The sequence below is a fragment of the Halichoerus grypus genome, chromosome 9, assembly GCF_964656455.1.
Source record: "Halichoerus grypus chromosome 9, mHalGry1.hap1.1, whole genome shotgun sequence".
Lineage (NCBI taxonomy): Eukaryota > Metazoa > Chordata > Mammalia > Carnivora > Phocidae > Halichoerus > Halichoerus grypus.
The window spans coordinates 44,792,675-44,812,531 of record NC_135720.1 but is presented as its reverse complement, the minus strand read 5'-3'; the positions used below and the strand labels follow the sequence as shown (position 1 = coordinate 44,812,531).

General features: G+C 38.7%; 1 protein-coding gene across 3 annotated transcripts; it reads right to left on the bottom strand.

Annotated features, from left to right (window-relative positions):
* Positions 1 to 337: 337 nt before the first annotated feature.
* On the bottom strand, positions 338 to 19,782 carry GPRC6A (G protein-coupled receptor class C group 6 member A). 3 transcript variants are annotated; one of them, XM_036082272.2, is made up of 6 exons: positions 19,589 to 19,782; positions 16,225 to 16,528; positions 13,397 to 14,233; positions 6,817 to 7,029; positions 3,702 to 3,825; positions 338 to 1,452 (listed from the first exon to the last, which is right to left on the bottom strand). In XM_036082272.2, the coding sequence occupies exons 1-6, from the start codon at positions 19,780 to 19,782 to the stop codon at positions 338 to 340; spliced, it is 2,787 nt and encodes a 928-aa protein (XP_035938165.2). The 3 variants fall into 3 exon arrangements, with proteins under 3 accessions (XP_035938165.2, XP_077910519.1, XP_077910518.1); XM_078054393.1 differs by having other exon boundaries at positions 13,922 to 14,233; XM_078054392.1 differs by lacking the exon at positions 6,817 to 7,029.
* Positions 19,783 to 19,857: the final 75 nt, after the last annotated feature.

Sequence of the window (19,857 nt, the reverse complement as noted above, 5' to 3'; positions counted from 1 at the left end):
AAAGATGCTTTAGGAGAGAAGGAGAACCCATATGAAGAGGTTTGAGAAGAGGAGACAGAGGACATAATATGGATGATGTATTCTGGGCTACTTTTGAATAGAAATGTGCCTAAGAGGAACGGGGTGAAGATGGAGGCAGATGGAGGAATGAAGGCGGTTTCAGGGCGAGGGCTCTATTTTCTTTGTTAAACAGGTGGTTGGACAGAGGGAGCATTGGTGAACATGGTGGCAGTGAAGAAACACATAGAATATATTTGTTGGAAAATAAATGCACATTTTAAATACAAAGATCCTAGACACATTTTATTCTAGGACATGCCATCTCTTAAGGATGCTTTCATATACTTGAACTTCTTTTTCGAGGCAAAATTTTAGATACACGTGTAGCATTTTCTCTGCATATGTGTGCAAATGCTTGTGCCTGAAGATCCTTGCCTTCCTGCCAGGCTGCAGACCTGCCGCCAGAGCTGGGATCGGTCATTGTGATGCTGCTGTTAGTGGAGTCCAGTGAAACATGACTTATGGCAAGGCTGCTCGCAGTGTGGGAAGAGTAACTGTAAATCATCTTGAGAAAGGCAGATTTTGTGTTAGTCTCTTGCTTACAAAGAATAACATAGCATTTGGGAAAGAATGTGCAACACAGGATCCCATAGTTAGATATTAAAATAACAATAATCTCCACAGCTGGCAAATATTTACCAAATGTGGTTGCATAGACAGGGATGAATGTGATCCAAGCTATGAAATAAATGAGCATGCCAAATGTTATGAATTTGGCTTCATTGTAATGCTCAGGTAATTTCCTGCCTTTGAAGGCAAATATGAAGCAAATGAAGGCCAGGATGGCAATATAGCCCAGCATGGTGCCAAATGCAAGGACAGATCCCTCCTCGCATTCCAGGATGATGACTCTGGGCAAGGAGACGTTCTCTTCCACAGCAGGTGCTGCAAAGATCAGCCAGATGGTGCAAATGACAACCTGGATACCTGTGCAAGTGAAGATGATGAGGATGGGTTTATAGAGGCATTTCAGGAAGTTCTGCAACTTGGGATCGAAGCTGAAGGCTAGCAGAATTTTCAGGGACTTCATCAAAATGCAGGAGATGCAGAGAGTGAAGCTCACACCAAATAATGTCTGCCTGGTTTTACATGTGAAGTCTTGTGGTTCTCCAATGAAGAAGCCCGTGCTGGCGAAGTTGAGGAAATGACAGAGAAGGATCACATAGCAGACCAGCAATCCCCCGGATGATTTCACAACGGGTGTGTTCAGGTTTCTTGTAAATATTATGCCAATGGCCAGAACAAACAGGATTCCTAGTAGGGAGAGGGCCAGGAGCAGTATAGCCAAGGAGTCATTCCAGTTGAGATACTCCACTTCCTTTTCAAAGCACCTTGTGCTCCTTACAGGGGCCCAGTGAGTTTCGTTGTTGCATAAAAGGCAGTGATCCATATCTAAAAGACAGAGGAGATTCAGTTACATTGCAAACAGTTAAACCAGGTGATTGTCCACAATGATGCTACAAATGAGACTCCTCAGTTATAGTCCCGAGGACAAAAGGGATAGAGATCATTGTCATATTGGTTACTTACTGAAATAAAGCATGCACAGAACCCAAAAGAAGTCAAGAGAGAAAGTGTGAGGGCGAGGGAAGAAAAAGAAAAGAAAAAGCCAGCTGGGCTGTGAGTCTTTAGGAAATCAGTGTATTCAGGATAGATACTAGCCTCTTAGAAACTTGCTATTCAAACTCTATTAAGAAGAAGGGCTTTGGAATTGGATGCATCTCAAGTCCCCTTCTCTATCACTTATGACTCCCATAATCTTGAATAAGTAAATTGAACTTTCTGAGTCTATTTCCAAATCTTTAAAAAATTTTTAAAAAGACTCTGCCTCACTGGGGTTCTGCATTCAGTGACAGAATAAATATAAAATGCTTTGCATGGAGCGTTACACACAGTAGACACTCAATGTAGTGAGAACTGCTATTGTAAATAAGGAAGCAGCTCTTTTAAAAGCAGAGAAAATATGGCTGGGTCACCCTAAAAGCTCCCTAAAAATGAGATAAAGCAAGATTGTAACCAGTGACAGTGAATGAAGAATTAAAGTTAATTTTTTTTTGTCTAGGAGATCAGTAAAATTGAGTCTCTCACACAGGCAGTGATAAGCTTGGAAGTGATTTCTGCTGATTCTGGTGGCAGGGCCGCATGAAGAGCTGATATCAGAGCGGAGTCTCTGGGAATGTGATTGCATTTGCTCTCCAGTCTTGCCCCCTAAAGATGGGGTCCCATCTCTTGCCAGAAGCCCCTCTCTGGGCATCCATCTGAGAACACTCCACAGTGCCCATTCAATTTTATACGGGGCCCGCGTTTTCTTCTTCCTTAACCTCAAAGTCAGGTTGTGTGTCTGTCTATACACTTCATTACCTCTCCAGCCTCTTCCTCTTTCTAAGCCCTGTTTCCCTACAAATACCCGTTCTTCTCCGTCCTCCCCTAACTGCCACTGCTAGCATGTGCTCTCTTCTTCACCTGTTTGGCGAACATTTAATGCCTTGTCTCTGTACAAGAGCTGTGCCCTGGAGACATGGAGAACAATAGGAGAGAATGTCCTCTTAGATCACCCTAAATCCTTGCTTTTCCTCCAAAGGAAAGGCAGTCTTCTACACTTGTTCTTTCCCTGGTTGTCCAAAGACAACCCCAAATTATATTTTGAAAATTCGTGTACATCTTTATGGGAAAGAAATGCCACATACTCTCGTTTTTATTTATCCCACTAGGCAGACAGCTGCTAGACACCATATTACCTGGAAAATCCAACCCCCAATACCTAATTATTTACACAGCGGAGCCCATCTCAGGTTGGGACAAGTGGCATTTTTGTGAGATAATGACAGAACATGACTATTGGAATATTAACATTGCGATACATTCCCCTTGGAGCCAGTGAGAAAAAAGAGTAAGCATTTGAGAATTGTTCCAGTTCTCAGGTTCTCAGCTGTTATAGATGAAGAGGGATGCAACAGTAAACAAGGGAACACGATGTTTTTAAAGTAGGCTTAACTCCAGGGAAAGTGCTGATAGCTCCTTTTAAGACCCTGAAGGCTGCTGACCTTATTCTTGTTCTTTAATTTGTATATTTTGCTCTATCTTGTAAAATTGTTAAAGATAGGTTTGTCAAACAATCAGTAGCATCTCATCTATGTCAACGGTTCATCCCTTCCTTTCACAGAAGGTTCTTCTTAGGCTTTACCGTTGCTTCTTGGTAAGAATAATGAGATCTCCAGGGTATACACACCTCTGGGTTTCTATCATGCTCTGTTTAGCTAATTCAGCATTTATTTGTTTATAGTTACTGTGCCCCAGTTACAAGGCAGGCATGTCTATGTGGGGGATACATGGACAAAAATTGACAGAATTCACATGGTTTTGAGAGATGCGAGAGAGGAAGTCCAGTTGAGGGGGTGACAACTTCCCTTGGAAGTAAAGTTACTTTTATGTCTCTATTATGTATTGGTTATACATCTGCTGATATAATAGAGCAAATTCCAAGATTAAATGAAATTTCACTGGAATTTAATCTAGCAGGATGAAATGCTTCTTTTTTTAATGAAAAAAAAATAAAACAAAATAGGACTCATGTAAAAAAAATCAGCCTAGGAGAAATGGTTCAGGTGTGTCACTGCACATGCTGTAGTGACTATAATTACCTGTCTGGTTACTGTAGTGATTTTCAGGACAGTTCACACATTCATAGCAGCAGATATGCTGGCTTCTTGTAGTTTTCTTCATTTGTCCAGGACTGCATTCCTTGAAGAATTTAGATTGAATTTGCTGCAAAGTGAAAGAAATCTCAAATAGATTTTTAAAAGATTTATCTTAAGTAACCTTGACTTAATTAATTAATTTATTTTTAAAAGATTTTATTTATTTATTAGAGAGAGAGAGAGAGAGAGCACGAGCAGGGGGGAGGGGTAGAGAGAGAGGGAGAAGCAGACTCCTCGCTGAGCAAGGAGCCTGATGCGGGACTCGAGCCCAGGACCCCGGGATCATGACCTGAGCTGAAGGCAGATGCTTAACTGACTGAGCCACCCAGGTGCTCCAACCTTGACTTAATTTAAAGATACATTTACTAAATAGTATTTTAGTCTCTTTAAAAAAAATAGCAAACAGAATTGTTTTGTCATCTGGAGGAATGTGAACAAGTTTAAAAAACAGAAAATATTTCAGACAGTGAAACTGCCTTAGGAAGAAGTAGTTTTTGTTGCATTAATAACTTCTGTAAGCAAATAAGGGAAATTAACTCTTTCAGAAAATCCCTAGTAGAGGGACAGATGTGTAATGATGGAACAAAAGAAGAAGACAATGGCTTGGAAATTTCCAATCTTGTGTTGTATAAAGAGTTCAACTATACAAGAAAATAGTAACTTATTGGGCTTTTATATTCTTTAGAAGAAGGTTATTAATCATGCTGTCCAAGGACTCTGTCCAGTCTAGTCTTCAAAAACAAAACAGTAGAGGGACACCTGGGTGGCTTAGCCAGTTGAACGTCCATCCAACTCTTGATTTTGACTCAGGTCATCATCTCAGGGTCGTGAGATCAAGCACCGCATCAGGCTTCTCGCCCAGTGGGGGTCTGCTTGAGATTCTCTCTCTCCCTGTCCGTCTGCACCTCCTCCCACTCTCACACACACACACTCTCTCTTTAAATAAATGAATAAATAAATAAATAAATAAATAAATAAATAAATAAATAAATAAAATCTTTTAGAAAACCAGTGGAAATTTCGAGTTTAGAACCATTGAAGTATTAGTGAAAAGGGCAACCCTAGATATATAAATAATATTTTAAAAATCCTGAGAATTTAGGTTATAATTGTGCATGTCACAATGTGAATCATATGTAGCATCTTATTTTTATGAAGGCCTTTCCAATTTAACTAATAATTCTTTGCACTTCAGCTGTGCCTTTTTTCCATTCACAGTCCCTATCTCGTGGCATATCTTGTGAAATAAATCTTTTATTATTTCACCCTTACCTTCGGGAAACAAAAGCAAAATGGGTAAATGAGGGTTTGTCTAGATTCTCTTAATAGCTGTTCCTGAGCCAGGAACATAATCCAAGGACTAAGCTAACTTGTCTTTTCTCTGGGAGATGAAAATGATATGGCTGAGAGAGAAAAGTAGCCAAGATTTGGTAGCCCTGTGTCCACAAGCAGTGGCTTTCTTCTTCTCAACACGGTTACATCCTGATCTGGGTTTTCAGCAGGCAGGACGTCATTAGGGGATAAAAGGGAGACCTTCTTTCTCTCCCCACCCCCAAGAGACAGCAAAGACACTCTAAAGTCTGGTATTAATAACTTTGGGATATCAAAAGATTTAGGATTATCTGATGTTTTGGACTATGGGTTTGAAAGTGAAACTTAGATTGGATAGGAAGTGTGACAAGGATTCCACCAGGTTTTTCCATGAGCTGCTAAAAGGAAATTGCCATTTATTGAAATGAAGGTAGGTTTGGGAGCTTAGGTTTGGAGGTACTCAGTCAAGAGGACTATTGGACACCCAGGTGGAGATGTCAATTACACAGTCGTATATTTATTTGGGTTGAAATTTAGAAGATAAAAAGCTGGGAGTCATCTGCCTTCTATATGATGAATGACATTATTTAAATCCACGAGCCCAGATGAGATCACTAAGGAAAAGTGCAGACACAGGAGAGGAGCAGTTCTGAGCTCTGGGTAAGCCAATATTTATAGGCAGCTGGAATGATGAGGAAGCAGCAAAAGAGACTAAGAAGGAGTGGCCAGAGACAGAGGAAGAAAATTAAGGGAGCATGGTGTTGTGGAAACAGAGAAAGAAAGCATCTTACAGAGAGAACAATTAACCAGTAAGTGAAGTAAGATGATGTTTGGATTTATTAACATTGGTGAACTGGATAGAAAGAATTGAAGAGAATTCAAGAGAATTATGGGAGGAGAGAAATTCGGGCCATTGAATGTATTTAAATTTTTCAAGGACTTTTGCTATAAAGAGAAATAAAGCATTGGGCAGTATATAGAAGGAGAAATGGGGGATCGATGGAGTTTCTTTCCTTTTTTTTGAAGATGAAAGGAGTAACAGCATATTTATGTCATCATGTAGATAGTGGAGAAAAGAAAATTCTTGAGGACATGGGAGAGAGTGGAGAATCGCCGAGCAGTATCATCGAATAGGTGGAAAGTGGTTGGGATCCAGAGGTCAAGGGAGGAGCTGACCTTGGCCAGGAACACATTCCACCCACAGTGCCGGAAGGAAGGTGGATGTGGCGGCAGGGTGACACTGCCATTCTCTTCTGATTTTTTCAGCTTTGTTAGTGACATATGAAGCAAGGTCAACTGAAAGTGGAGATGGGGAAGGTGTGTTGGAGTCAGAGGAGAGAAGAAAAATCATGGAATAGCTATCTAGGAAGGTGGGTGAGTTAATGGACTAGGGTAATAGTCCGATTGTCCAGCAGCATTAAGGGCCCACTGGAGGTTAGAGATCATGAATTTAAAGTGAAAATAGTCAACAAGGTGTTTTTATTTTTGTTTTTGTTTTGCCAAGTTCAGCTATATGGGGGCCATATTGAATAGGTAGAGAGTTGAATTTAACCAGGATAATGCTTTGGTCAAATGAGGATGATGAAGAGAGCTTGTACAAGGGAGGGAGGCACAAGTTGACCAGAGAATTTGAGGAGGGAAGTTTGGGACAGTAAACAGGCAGGGTCATTGGAGGTTTTGGTGGCACTTTTGCAACTGAGGTACTCATTTGATTTGAATGCTATAAAGCAGGCTACCACAAAATTACCTTAAGGTTTCTGAACTCATTTTTTGTTTCTTGGTCCGTGATGATAAAGACATCATTCTTCAGATCATATTGTGCCATCTTGGTGATAGTCATGTGGCCATTGATCTCCTTCCAGAGCACAACGTCATATCCAGTATTCATATCCCCATGGGCATCAAAATGAAATGAATTCCCTTCATCAGTGAATGTCACATTTTTTAGTACATCAAGTAACTATAAAATATAAAAATAGAAACAAACACTAATAGAAATATGTATCCATATCCCGATTATGACACTGCCTTCTAAGGAATATCACTTAAGAGGTAGAAAAAAGACATTCTGGATCAATGAGTGTGGTAACTAGTTGAGAAGGTTCTTAACTACCTGGCAACAATTTGAGAATTCTAGCCTTATTTCTGCCAAAGTCTTGCTCTGTAAATTTGAGGAATCAAGCTAATGTTTACAGCGGGCAGCTTCTCTAGATTATCAAACTGGGATCTGAGCATCTTCTTTTTCCACGTTATAGAATTTCAAGATGGGTCCTATGGGACAGTTGCCTGGGCTTTAATCCTGGTTCTATATCTCATTAGTGATGTGGTCTTGACACTTACAGTTCTTTCTAAGCCTCAGCTTCCCCATCTGTAAAATGAAGTAAATGAAACCTACCTTATAGGGCTATTGTAAGGATTAAATGTAATTAAACATATAAAGAGTTTAGCCCCGTATTGGGCACAGATTAGTAAAGGTTTGATTAATATCTATTAATACTGTTAATTAACTAATAGGGATATTGTACAAATAAATAAAAATACTTTGAGTCTATCAATTAATGATGCCACCTGACATTCATATATTACTTGCTAATACTCAGAAGTGTGATATCCTTCTATCCCGTAACAACTCAGTGAAACACACTGAGCAAGGATCATCTTCCTCTTTTCTTAGATGAGCACCACCAGCCAAGGGGTGAAGGGCCTTATCTGGGAACACACATTTTGACTTTCAGGTCTTTCCATTGCATCTAACAATATATTAATTCAATATCTTCTTATTTTTTCCTTCTGACTCAAAAGCAGTCATCAGTGTGTCTTCTGGAGCTATAGAATTCATTCTTTCCTTCTAGCTACAGTTGGATCCTTGGCCAAGCCTGAGTGGGTAATCTGAGCCAGTGGTTATTATGCTCACCACCCCCACAATGAGGACAATGGGGACAGAGGTACAAATGTGGGAGACAGTCCAGTGACAACAGCACCCTGTTCTCGGGGTGTCTCCCCACCAGAGAAGATGAGCTGGTGGGTGGAAGGTACTGCTGGTGCCTGCCCTCTAAGTCCATATTTTATTACTCCATTTGGTGAGAGGTATGGATCTTACTATCTCCAATGGTTTTCAAATCTGTTGCAGTGATTGAGTGTCTAGTAAAGTGACCTCTAAATTCTATTTCCAATGTAATTCATAAAATGATTATTTTTTAGCTTGAGAGGAAAGAAATGCAGTGAAAAATTACTTGTCTTGTTACCCAATTTGTACAGTAAGAACTTGTATGCAATGCAGATAGGACAGGAAATATTTTACTGACAAATAGGGCAGCTCTATTGAGTTTGTGCTGCAGAGGAAGAATACTGGACTGGGAAAGAGGAACACCCTGCCCCACCATTAACCTGATATATAATGACAGCTAAGTAAATACCCTCTCAAACACGCTGGGCCTACTCCTCTAAGTCTATGAGGCTTGTGTTGTGCGCAAAATCTGTGGAATGGGGCAGACATTACTCTATTTGAATAGAATTATTCTATTCCTTCACAGTTGATCTTTTATGAATGTTTCTTTCCTTCAATTTTGTCATTAGAACATAGAAAATCCAGTTATATTTTAAGGTAAATATATTAGTTATGATATCAAGTCAGTGACCAAATGTCACTTCGGTAAAATCTCTAAGCAATGTATATTGATTTTATTATGTGTCCCCACAGATTTCTTAGTTCTTTTAATGAATGTTAAATTGATTAGTATTACTTTAAAGAAGCAGGATATCAGATCTAACAGGGTGGAATTAACACACAAAAGCTTTTTCCAGCAATTGCCTGGAAGAAAAAATATGATGGGAACAAAAATTTAAAAAAGGAAGGAAGGACCTACCGTCAATGTTTCCACCTCTACCTGTGTGCTGCAATATTTTCTTCTCTTCCTTCCTTCAGCAGTTCACACACATGAGCCCCAGAAAACTCACTTCTTTAGGGAGCAGATCCTCTTCAACTCTCGAGTTTGGAACTATAATTTCCACCTGGCTTTACCTGCACTTAATTAGGTTTTCCAGGGTAAAGTCCTGACACATACCCGTTCTGTAAATAGTGATAACGCTGTATGATGTACATAAACTAGCATAACTGTATGCTTGTCCTCACAGGAGAGACGGTAGAGGCAAACAAAACAGTGCCCTCCTGACCTGGTAAGTAAGACAGAACATTTGCTCCGAGTTAAGGTAAGTTTTGAACATCGGTGCTCTGGTTATGAAGTTATCGAAGGCTTTTTCTGTCAATTGTTTATTTTTTTCATGGAGACTCTGAAAGTCACTGTGAATTAACACCATAAATCTTAAACAGTGGGATTTGCCTTTCCATGATTATAGCATTCACCCTGTGGAGGGCAATGACCTGTTCTTTGAGAATGCAAGGCCAGGAGGCCACACCGCTGAAGCTGTTGTGGTTAATGTTGTTTTCCTTTTCCCCCGACTTCACGGATGTCCACGACATCTCCCTAATGAAACTGTGTTGGTGAGTAAATTCGAGGCCCAGAGGACATGGCTTTGTTTCTCTGTCTGGTGCCCAACCCATGTCTTTTCCTTTCAGGAAGTTTTCTATGCTGTAGTGGAAAGCACCCTGGACTAAGGCTGGGACAGTCTCACTGCTACCTGTGTGGGTGACTGTGGGCCAGACCCTAATTGTGGAGGTCCCCTCCATCTCTAAACGGCTGCAAGTCTTGGTCCCCAGTAACATTTCCTCTTGCCACCTCTTTAGGACGGAGTGTAAGGAGCGTGAACCTGTGGACCTACCAGAATATTATGGAGATTAGAGGGGATACATGTCAATGTCTACTATAGTAGCCCGTAAAAGTTATTAGCTCTTGGGGTGCCCAGGGGGCGCAGTCAGTTAAGCTTCTGCCTTCGGCTCAGGTCATGATCCTGGGGTCCTGGGATTGAGCCCCGGGTTGGACTCCCTCTTCCTCTGCCCCTCCCTCCTGCTCATGCTCTCTCTCACTCACTCTCTCTCAAATGAATGAATAAATAAAATCTTTAAAAAAATTATGAGTTATTAGTCTCCTTATCACTGCAAAATCACTATCTTCTCAGCCCATGTCTCTTCTGACTTCTGGACTAGTATCTGACCGCCACTGCTACACTTGAATGTCTCAGACGCTCTTCGAATTCAACATCTCCAAAGCAGAAAGCTTCATACCCACCAGACCTCTACTTTTCTCTGTTTCCATCTCAACAAATGGTACCAATTGTCCAAATGTGGAATCACTTGCAACATCTTTGCTTCTCTTTGTCTGTCGCCCTTTACACCCAATCTATCTCCAGATCCTCCTCATCCTTCCTCTTAAACATCCATGTATGCATGTCTCCATGCTCATTGTCACACACAGTACTTGTAGTACTTGTACCTGGAGGATAAGCCATCCTTATTTTATGCCTGGATTACCAAATTGGTCCCTCTGCCTCTAGTCTTGTGTCCCTCTAGTCAGTGCACACCACAGTGGAAATGCTATTTCTGCAATGGAAAGCAGATCACGAGACTTTCCTGTCTAAAAATATCTTTAATTGCCTCCCCTTTGCTCTATCAAATCCAAACCTTTAAACAGAGTTTGCAGACTTTCTACTGAAAGGATGTCCCTGTACTAGTAGTATCAGCATCACCTGAGAGAGTGTTAGAAGGGCAGACTTTCAGGTATCCCCCCAACTCCGGCTGAATTAGCATATGCATGATAGTAAGATTCTCGGGCAATTCAACTGCACGTCAAAATTTGAGATGCTGTGATTGATTGGGCCCTAATGATGGATCCTTCACTAATCTCTCTACTTTCATTTACCTGTAGTTTCCACAAAAAACTCCGATTCTTTGGCACTGTTTTCTTATCTCTGAAGATGCCATGTTTTCTCTCCCTTCTCGGAGTATTTCTGTCCTGGCTAACTCCTACCCATCCATCATATTCTCCAGAGATGTCATGATCTTTGGAGAATATTCTCTGAATTGTTAATACTGGATTGGTTGCCTCAGTTATGTGCTTCTCTGCCGTTTTGTATCTCTATGAAACATAGTAATGCATCATTCTGCATTGTAATCAGCTCCTTAATTGTTTGATTGTATACACCAGTAGACAGATGACTCCTTTAGGAAGAGAATTGTCTTGTTTTCCAGAATATTTCCAACACTCAACACAATGCCTGGAACATTGAGACATCCAATAAATATTTGCTAAATCAATGTATGAATTAGAAAGTTGACTATTAGACATTCTGTCATCCCACATACATCACTTACTACTTTCTACCTCATCATAAGTAAAGGAAACAAAAACCCCCAAATCACCGGTCACAACAAGGAGGTGGTATCCTCATGCACATCTGAGTAACATTAAAAGTCTGTTGAAGTAAAACAATTCTGATTGCGCCATTCCTGAATACTGCTCACGGATGTCATCAAATGTGGTGCCAAAGTAAGAGCGATCCCTAAATATTGGGAAAAACTCCTTTAAAGTTATTTGAACGTAAAATTATTTAGAAAGTAATATTTAAATATGAGTGAATTTTACCAGGGGTCAAAATAATCTTTAAGAATGTATCTTTGATTAGTGACCCTAAATGTTGCTGATCTTTTAAATTTAAAGTGTATGGAGATTTCTTCATAAGAAGACAATTGTCAGCATTATTTGTCCCACTGAATCTGGCACAGATGTGGTTTACTCACATTGTGATCAAAGGAGCAAACCACTCACATATTCCTCCTTTCCAATCTGTTTTCGTTTGTTTCTAGATAACCAGGCTCCCAGGGGAATAAAGAACAACCCCAGGCTCCTACTGTTTAAATAAAACATTTTAGGAGACTCTGCTTAGATTATACTTTCTCAAGTCTTTTCCTCAGAATGTTTGAGATTTATTCCTGATTTAAAATACTTTCCCAGATCTTTAGTGGATAAATAGCTCTATTTGTATTTTTCTTTCCTTACGAGCCTCCTTATGTCTCCTTCCCTTTATCCTGTCTCCAGGAATGTCTAATTTCTCTCTATTACTCCTTCTCAACCTCTCATTCCTAAAATTTTGTGTAGTGGTTTCATTATTGTGGTTCACTTAATTTATAGTTTTTACCAATCCCTCATTAAAATTTTACATTACAAAGAGTGTGTTTTCAAACAGACATCTTAAAATAGCTAGACATAAGTGTATATATTTTAAAAAGATAGTTTTAACTTAAAAAAAATCTTCATCTCTAGTCTTCCATCTTCATTAGGTTTTCTGCCTTGCATTTACAGAACTAGCTTTAAAATGAGCAATTTGAAACACCCTATGACTGTCACATGATCCACCCAAATGTAAGCTGATGACCTCAGACCTTGGAGCTTGTGTTTGTGTTTAAAGTAAAAATGACAAAAGTAGACATAGCCTGTCCTGGATACTCATGTATATGGTAAGAATTGAGTCGTATTTCCTTTCACCTTCTTTTTCCTTTACACATTTATAATAAATACATTTTTGGAACATAATTCTGCATCAAGACAGAAAAGTTTGTCTTTGAGTACACACTATTGAGAAATCTGTTTTAATGAGTAAAATTTATCATCATAAAGCAACAATTTGCTTTTAAATGTCTTGTTTATCGGCATTTAAAAAGCACAGTGTAAAATTTTTACTAAAAAGGGTCACATTAAGCTTGAATTTGAGTTTCTACAAATTAATCAAGGCAAAGCAAAGACTTCCTTTACCTGCAATTTGTGGCTCATTTCAACCTGAGATATCATAGGAATTATTATGATTGATCTCACAACGTTCATTTGAGGAAGACTGGAGTCCTAGGGAGACTGTCGTAAGAGTTGTAGCTGAAGGCTTTGAAGACTATAAACTACCAGAGACACCACGAAAAACAAAGGGCATAGAGGCAGAAGACCCAGACTAGAGTCATATTTCTAGTACTTTCTAGCTTTAGTTTCCTCATTGATAATATTTAGTGATAATAAAAAGGACCATTAAACATGCCCAGTCTTGTGTTTGTCAAGAGCACTAAAAGAAATAATTCATATGAAGTATTGAAAAACTATAAGATCAGATACAAATCCATAAACTCACGGAAAATACTTCTATCAACTGGATCTTCTTGGAAAATAAAAGAACACCACTTTAGTGGGTCAGTGTAGTAGTAGTGAAGGCAAAATAACAACTCTATTATCCTCAAGAACAAAGAGCTAATGATAGAAATGCAGGTTATTCACTGAAGGTATCTACTTACAAAAGGAATACGATTAAGAGCAGTTAATATAAATATTTGCAAATCAACTCAAGGAAAAAAATGACTGTAGGGGAATTTTCTTGGCTGTGTGAATTAGTACCTCCCATGGTTGAAAGGCGTTGGGGTTCTGACAGTCTCGAGCTTGGCAGAGATCCCGAATGGCATAACCAAGGGCAAGCACCGCAAGCTGGATACTGTGAACAAGTCCCGGCTCGGTGTAATCCCACAGGAAATCATTTCTCAGGGAGAAGTTCCTTTCTATATCCTCGTTAGCCTTGTAGGCCAAAGTCCCCTGAGAATGGTTGGAAATGCATTGACTCAAATCACTGTCCTTGACATATGCACAGGCTGACAAGAGCATGGCATATTCATGTAAGAGCTTATTATTCTCACTGGGAAATATATGCAGATTTTGAAGAAAGGAATGGAAAGAAGACATATTCCCTCTTGTAAAGGTAAACCCCACAACCTTGCCAATACTTTTAATGTTGGGAATGGTGGTAATCTTGGTGGCCGTTGACCAATTATCACTAGCAATCCAGATCTTATTTATATTCCTTTCTATAGCCTTACTGAAGAGATTGAAAACATGGAATTGCCTCAGAAATACCACAATGACATTAACTTGGGCTTCTGCTATGATTTTCTCAAGTGTCTCATTGATCCTGATCTCGATGGTATTATCTGAGAGGAAGGCTGGGAGAACTTCTTTGAAAGCTATGCACACGTTATTTGCTGCAATCTGAACTGCAAAAGTGTTGAGGGCCAGTCGTCCGTAGTCATCATCGGTGGCTATGATGCCAATCCAGTTCCATCCAGATTTCTGAATCAGGTGGGCCATTGCTTTAGTTTGATAGAAGTCACTGGGCACAGTCCGTAAAAATGAAGGAAAGCGAATTTTGTCACTTAGGATTTCTGCGGTTGATTCATAACTCACCTGGAAATTGATAGACTCTTTTAGTTATGGTGTTGAGGAACTCCAGGTGGCTGTTCATACTCTCTTTCATTTCAGTGAATTTCTGTAATCTTTTCCTAAATTCTCCGGTCCTTTACATTCTTCCCCTTCAATGAACTTCTACTTTATAAATAGCTTCTACTTATAAATAGCTTAAATCGTGACATTTAAATGGTGACTATTTAGAGTCATTGTTCTCCAATCATTTCATATTGTGTACAGTACAAGCTCTCTGAAGGTTCAGGCTCTGTCTTCTGTCTCCAGCTACATTTCTGTATCCAGTTACATCTATCTTATATCTCAGGCCAAGGCCAATAGTGAATATTATTTAAATACTTAGAGATAAATACAGGAAAAATGCAGCTGGTCAAATAAGCAAAATGCATTTTGGGACACCTGGTGTATTCAACATTTTGTCTAATTGACAACTTTGATGATTTTTTATTCTAGGTAAAATAAATCATCCAGCCAAATAATCATCTAGTCTAGGGGTCAGCACACTTTTTCTATAAAGGACCAGATATAAAATATTTTAAGCTTTGTTGGTCACATATGGTCTCTGTCATATATACATATATATATGTATACAGATATACATTTATATATATAGTATTTTTTGTTACAACCTTTTAAAAAATGTAAAGACCATTCTTACTTGACAGCTCAAGAGCTTGAGAGCCACATTTGATCTACATGCTATAGTTTTGTGACCCCTGATGTACTTAAACAAGCATCAGCATTTTGGGAGACCTACCGAATATGTGCAAAGCTTTGCTTGATTTACAGCTCTGGGAATTTTATTCTAGGGGGAATTATTACCTTCCACACTGTGTCACTTGCTCAGTGATTGTTTTTTCCACTATTTATAGCAGCCACCTGGTATGGTGGAAAGACAGTAGGCTTTGGAGTCAGACAAACTGTCAGAATCCTGACTTCAATAAATTTGGTAAAGCTAGTATTTCTTTACCTGTGAAATAATAAGATTTTTATGAAGATTCAAGGAAAAAATTTAAATGGATATTGGCACACGGTGGATGTGTGTCTAAATCTTGTGCCTAAATCTTAGTTTCCTGACATTGCTATGCAGACCTACATTTTATACTTGGCATTGCTGGGCTCATCTACATTGGACACCTGGGCTTCAGTAAAATCAGTGTCCCCTGCGGAGAGTCCCCTTTCCTTTTGTGTTGTCTAGTGTTGTCAGTCATGGAAATGACATTTTTACATGACATAATCATTGTTAAAAATAGTCTACTTTTCTTACTTATCACCTAACCAGCATTATAGAGAGTCTAGAAAATTTGAGCCAAAGCCTTATCTCTGAGCTATTTGGGGGAGTAATTCTTTTGTTTTGTCATTTTGGATATAAACTTTTTTTTAAATCAACTTCACTAGGCTATATAATGGAACTCTCAGAGTCTCAGAGATGCTGAATGACCAGCCCTTGCTTATCTCTGCAAATGCACTTCTTACCGCACTCTTTTCTATACACCTGATCTAGCTATATTGACCTTTTGTTATTCTTCAGCATTTGAACTTTGTACTTACTGTTTTCTCAGTGTAGATGCTGTCCTCTCTTCCCCATCTTCCCTTGGCTGTCCCTTCTCATTTGAGTTTCAAGAAGTGTTCCTTGACCTGCATGTCCCCTTACCGCTCAGTCTCTCTTCAGTTTTCTTCATAGCACCCAACTGATGTTATTTCAGAAACAAGGCAGTTGAGGCAATCAGAGATTTTGGTCTTATCTGAATCCTGCTGAGAACCTTCAGAAACTCGATCTGATGGATTGAGGGAGACTATCTTCCCTTAGTGCTCTGTCCACTATACTATCCAGAATAGGCACCATGCCCTCTTTGACTGAAGAGAAAGAAAGGTTAAAGTAAAAGCAACTCCATAACTAGTTTCCCAGGTTACCCTAATCCTCTCATAATAAAGAATATGCTCAAAACCAACGTTGGCAGTAAGACAAAACCCACCTGTGGCATGAGCTGTAAATTCAGCATCCTGGAGACAGCCATCGTTATTTCTGAGTAGCCAGCACCTATGACAGCCTTAACTCTTGGCATGTAGCTGGAATAGTCACACTTAAACTCCATGGTTTCTCTGGAGCAGTTGAGCTTAGACAGAAACCTCAGAGTGGCGGCCATTGCCACTGTGACTTCGGTACAGGTGTCATAGATCTCGTACCCCAGTGTGACTCCAGATAGTAGTGGTGAATTGTTGATCATCTCAATGCTGTGAATCATGGCAAGAGCTTGAAGAAAAATTGATATTTCAAAGCTGTTGGGAAACAAGGTTTTTTTTTTTTTTTTTAGAAAATCAGAACATAACTCTTCTATAGACATGATGGTAACTCATATCATTCACACCTCTGCCTTACAAGAGACAATTTCTGGATCAGTAAAGCTTACCTCTTAAAGCGTAAACTTCACTAAACTCCATTTATTTAAAAATAATTCTTGATGGAAACCTTTCTAAAGGGTATATAGTTTCTTAAATAGAGTCTGTGGAACAGGATTTAACTTTTTCTTGACTAATTTTGGGATCATTTGAATACTCAGTTTAGTATTCTGCAGTATGAAGATGTGTCTTTTAGTTAGGTGTCACCATTTTATTGCTGTCCATTTTATATCTACTCCTTAGACTCACTAGCCTGGCTTTTTTTTTTTTTTGCTTCTAAACTATTGTGGTTGGAAACCAGATTAATAAGACTCTTAAGAATCACATATAAAACAGGCTGTGGGTATAAGCTCAGTAGCTTTCTCCTAGATAAAGTGCACTATTTTATTTTATTTTATTTATTTATTTATTTTTTTAAAGATTTTATTTATTTGACAGAGAGAGACACAGCGAGAGCAGGAACACAAGCCGGGGGAGTGGGAGAGGGAGAAGCAGGCTTCCCGCTGAGCAGGGAGCCTGATGTGGGACTCGATCCCGGGACTCCGGGATCATGACCTGAGCCGAAGGCAGACGCTTAACGACTGAGCCACCCAGGCGCCCTAAAGCGCACTATTTTAGTTATGAAACATAGCTATTTCCTCTTTCGGTGGGTTTTCCCAGTTGACTTCTTGATTTGTGATTACTTTAGGGCACTGAGTTGTTTGTTTACTGATTTACTGTTAAGTTTATGTCATCCACCACCGTATACAAAAGGTTGCAAACAGTACCTAATATATAGTAAAGATTCAAATGTTTTTTAAATGAATAAAGGAGAATATTATTATTATTTTAAATTCCAGTACAGTTAACATGCAGTGTTATATTACTTTCTGGTGTACAATATAGTGATTCAAAAATTCCATATATTACTCAGTGCTCAATATAAGTATACTCTTGATCCTCTTCACCTATTTCAGCTATCCCCCTGCCCACCTTCCCTCTGTTAGCCATCAGTTTGTTCTCTATAGTGAAGAGTCTGCTTTTTGGTTTTCTCTTTATTTTTCCTTTGTTCATTTTGTTTCCTAAATGGGTGAAACCGTATGGTATTTGTCTTTCTCTGAGTTATTTCACTTAGCATTATACTGCCTAGACTCATCCATGTTGTTGCAAATGGCAAGATTTCATTCTTTTTTATGGCTAAATAATATTCCACCACACCACATCTTTATCCATTCATAGAGGAGAATATTATTGTTCAGGGTTTTGATATTTTTAAGTGTCCTTTTAGTTCATTGAATTATGATAAAGTATTTTAATAATATTATTTGTCATTGGAGACTATCTAAGAGTGAAGTTTGGCAAATCAGCATTAAGTTTTTAATTTAAAGAAAGAAAGAAAAGTAAATGTAATGAATCATAATAAAAATAATGCATTGTATAACAATTAAAATGTATATTTTCAGAGTCCCCCCATGTTAGCTCCATGAGAGTCTAAACCTCTTTGGTGTATTCACTTCTGTATCCCAGTACCTAGAATAGGGCCTAGTTAATGTAGGCACTTAATAAATAGTTGTTTGATGCTGAATGAATGCTGTTTCTCTTAAGGAGTGTCAATAAGGTGAAAGGATGTACAAGTCAGTAATTTTTTTTTTCAGAATAAATTTGCTTATTAGATCAATGATTTTTTCATATTTTTCATCCTTAACTGTTGGCCTATAATTGTGGGCCTCAAATCTGCAGTCATTCTTTGGGTACCAATTTAGTGCTCTGAAAATCTTCATTATTTATCTTGAGGCATTTGCTGATATTCCTGATAACCAACATTTAAGAAGACAGTAGCTCAAAGCTCCCAACTTCTAGGGTGAATGACAGGAAGGAATGTTAGTGTGATGTGGAATCACATTTTATCTGACAGCATTCTTAGAGGAGTTGGTAAATACTTTTTGATAAAGAAAGAAAAAAGGGAGGGGGAAAGAGAAGATTAAATTTACATACAAAATCATCAAGATAGAAAGCAGGATTTCTGAGGGGAAGGAAGCATGGTGATCACATTTGCCATAGCAACAGAAGCCGATGCAGCCTGTGTCCCGAAGTTATCCGGGCCCTTATTTTACAAAAGAGAAAATTGGAAACTGGAACTCAACAAGTTTAAGTGATTTGCCTAAGTCTACAGAATGTTTTGTAGTTTGTTCCCAGACTGAAATTAGAATTCAAATATCCTGCTCTCCTTAAAGAGAATCCATTTGTAACATCCTCTGCCCAGCTTTACTTTTCCATAGTACACTGTGCCGTGTCTTTTCTACAGTCAAACTTTCAGTGGAAAGTGTTCATCAAAGAAGAAGGAACACATTAAGTTGAAGTAAGGCCTTAATTTATCATGAAAGAATTTGATAATTTCAAGAATGAAATGAATGCAGCATTGACAAAAATGCTAGTGTAGAGAGAAATTTTAAATGTAGCCCATTTTAAACAAACAACTAAATAATACATTCATATTTAAAACAAAATGCATGTTGTGGGGGATATAAACATGAACAATACATAGTATAAATAGATAATGTAATATAAATTCATATACATTAATATTAATATATAATAAATACAGATACATATATAATATAAATAGAAATGTGCTGTGTATGTTTGTTGTGGACAGGCTACAGTGTCTCCTAATTGGTTTTCTCAAGTGACTTCAGGGTTTGTTTGTTTTTAGGCAAAATCTAAATACAAATATTAAGGGAAAGCATTCACTGCCTCTGCACTTAGCAGTTGATTATACATACAGGGCTGATATATTTCTCTTTTAAGGAAGGATTGCAAGACTAACTATATGCAACTTAAAAATATATGAGTTTAAATTTTATTAAAATAATTTAGATGTTAATACAAATGAATGCTTACATGCCTTAGTCTCATAGTATAATCTGGAAATCTAAATGTGTTCTTTGAGACTCTACTCACCCAACACACTTCTGGATTTCTGGTCGTCTGGGATAGTCTTCTGAGGACAGCATTTTTTCATGAATGGCAAATAAACCTCCGATCATGATATGTCCTGGAGAAGTGGCAGCCACAAAGTCATCAGGGGTCTGGCAAGGCTGGGAAGTAGCAAGAGTACTCCCAAAGCAGGTCATCGGTATGATCAATAGTGCCATGCTTCGATCTCATTTGTTCCGTTCATGTGAGTTCTTAGGAATCACTAAGCTCACAGAGTGCCAACAACGTGGTTT

What these genes read in the sequence shown, in the direction of transcription:
- GPRC6A (XM_036082272.2), bottom strand. Translation starts at nt 19,782, where the DNA reads ATGGCACTATTGATCATACCGATGACCTGCTTTGGGAGTACTCTTGCT. An exon ending in GAAATCCAGAAGTGTGTTGG is followed by an intron (nt 16,529 to 19,588) that starts GTGAGTAGAGTC and finishes GTTTCCCAACAG; the next exon opens with CTTTGAAATATCAATTTTTC. An exon ending in ACGCCTTTCAACCATGGGAG is followed by an intron (nt 7,030 to 13,396) that starts GTACTAATTCAC and finishes TATATTTTATAG; the next exon opens with TTACTTGATGTACTAAAAAA.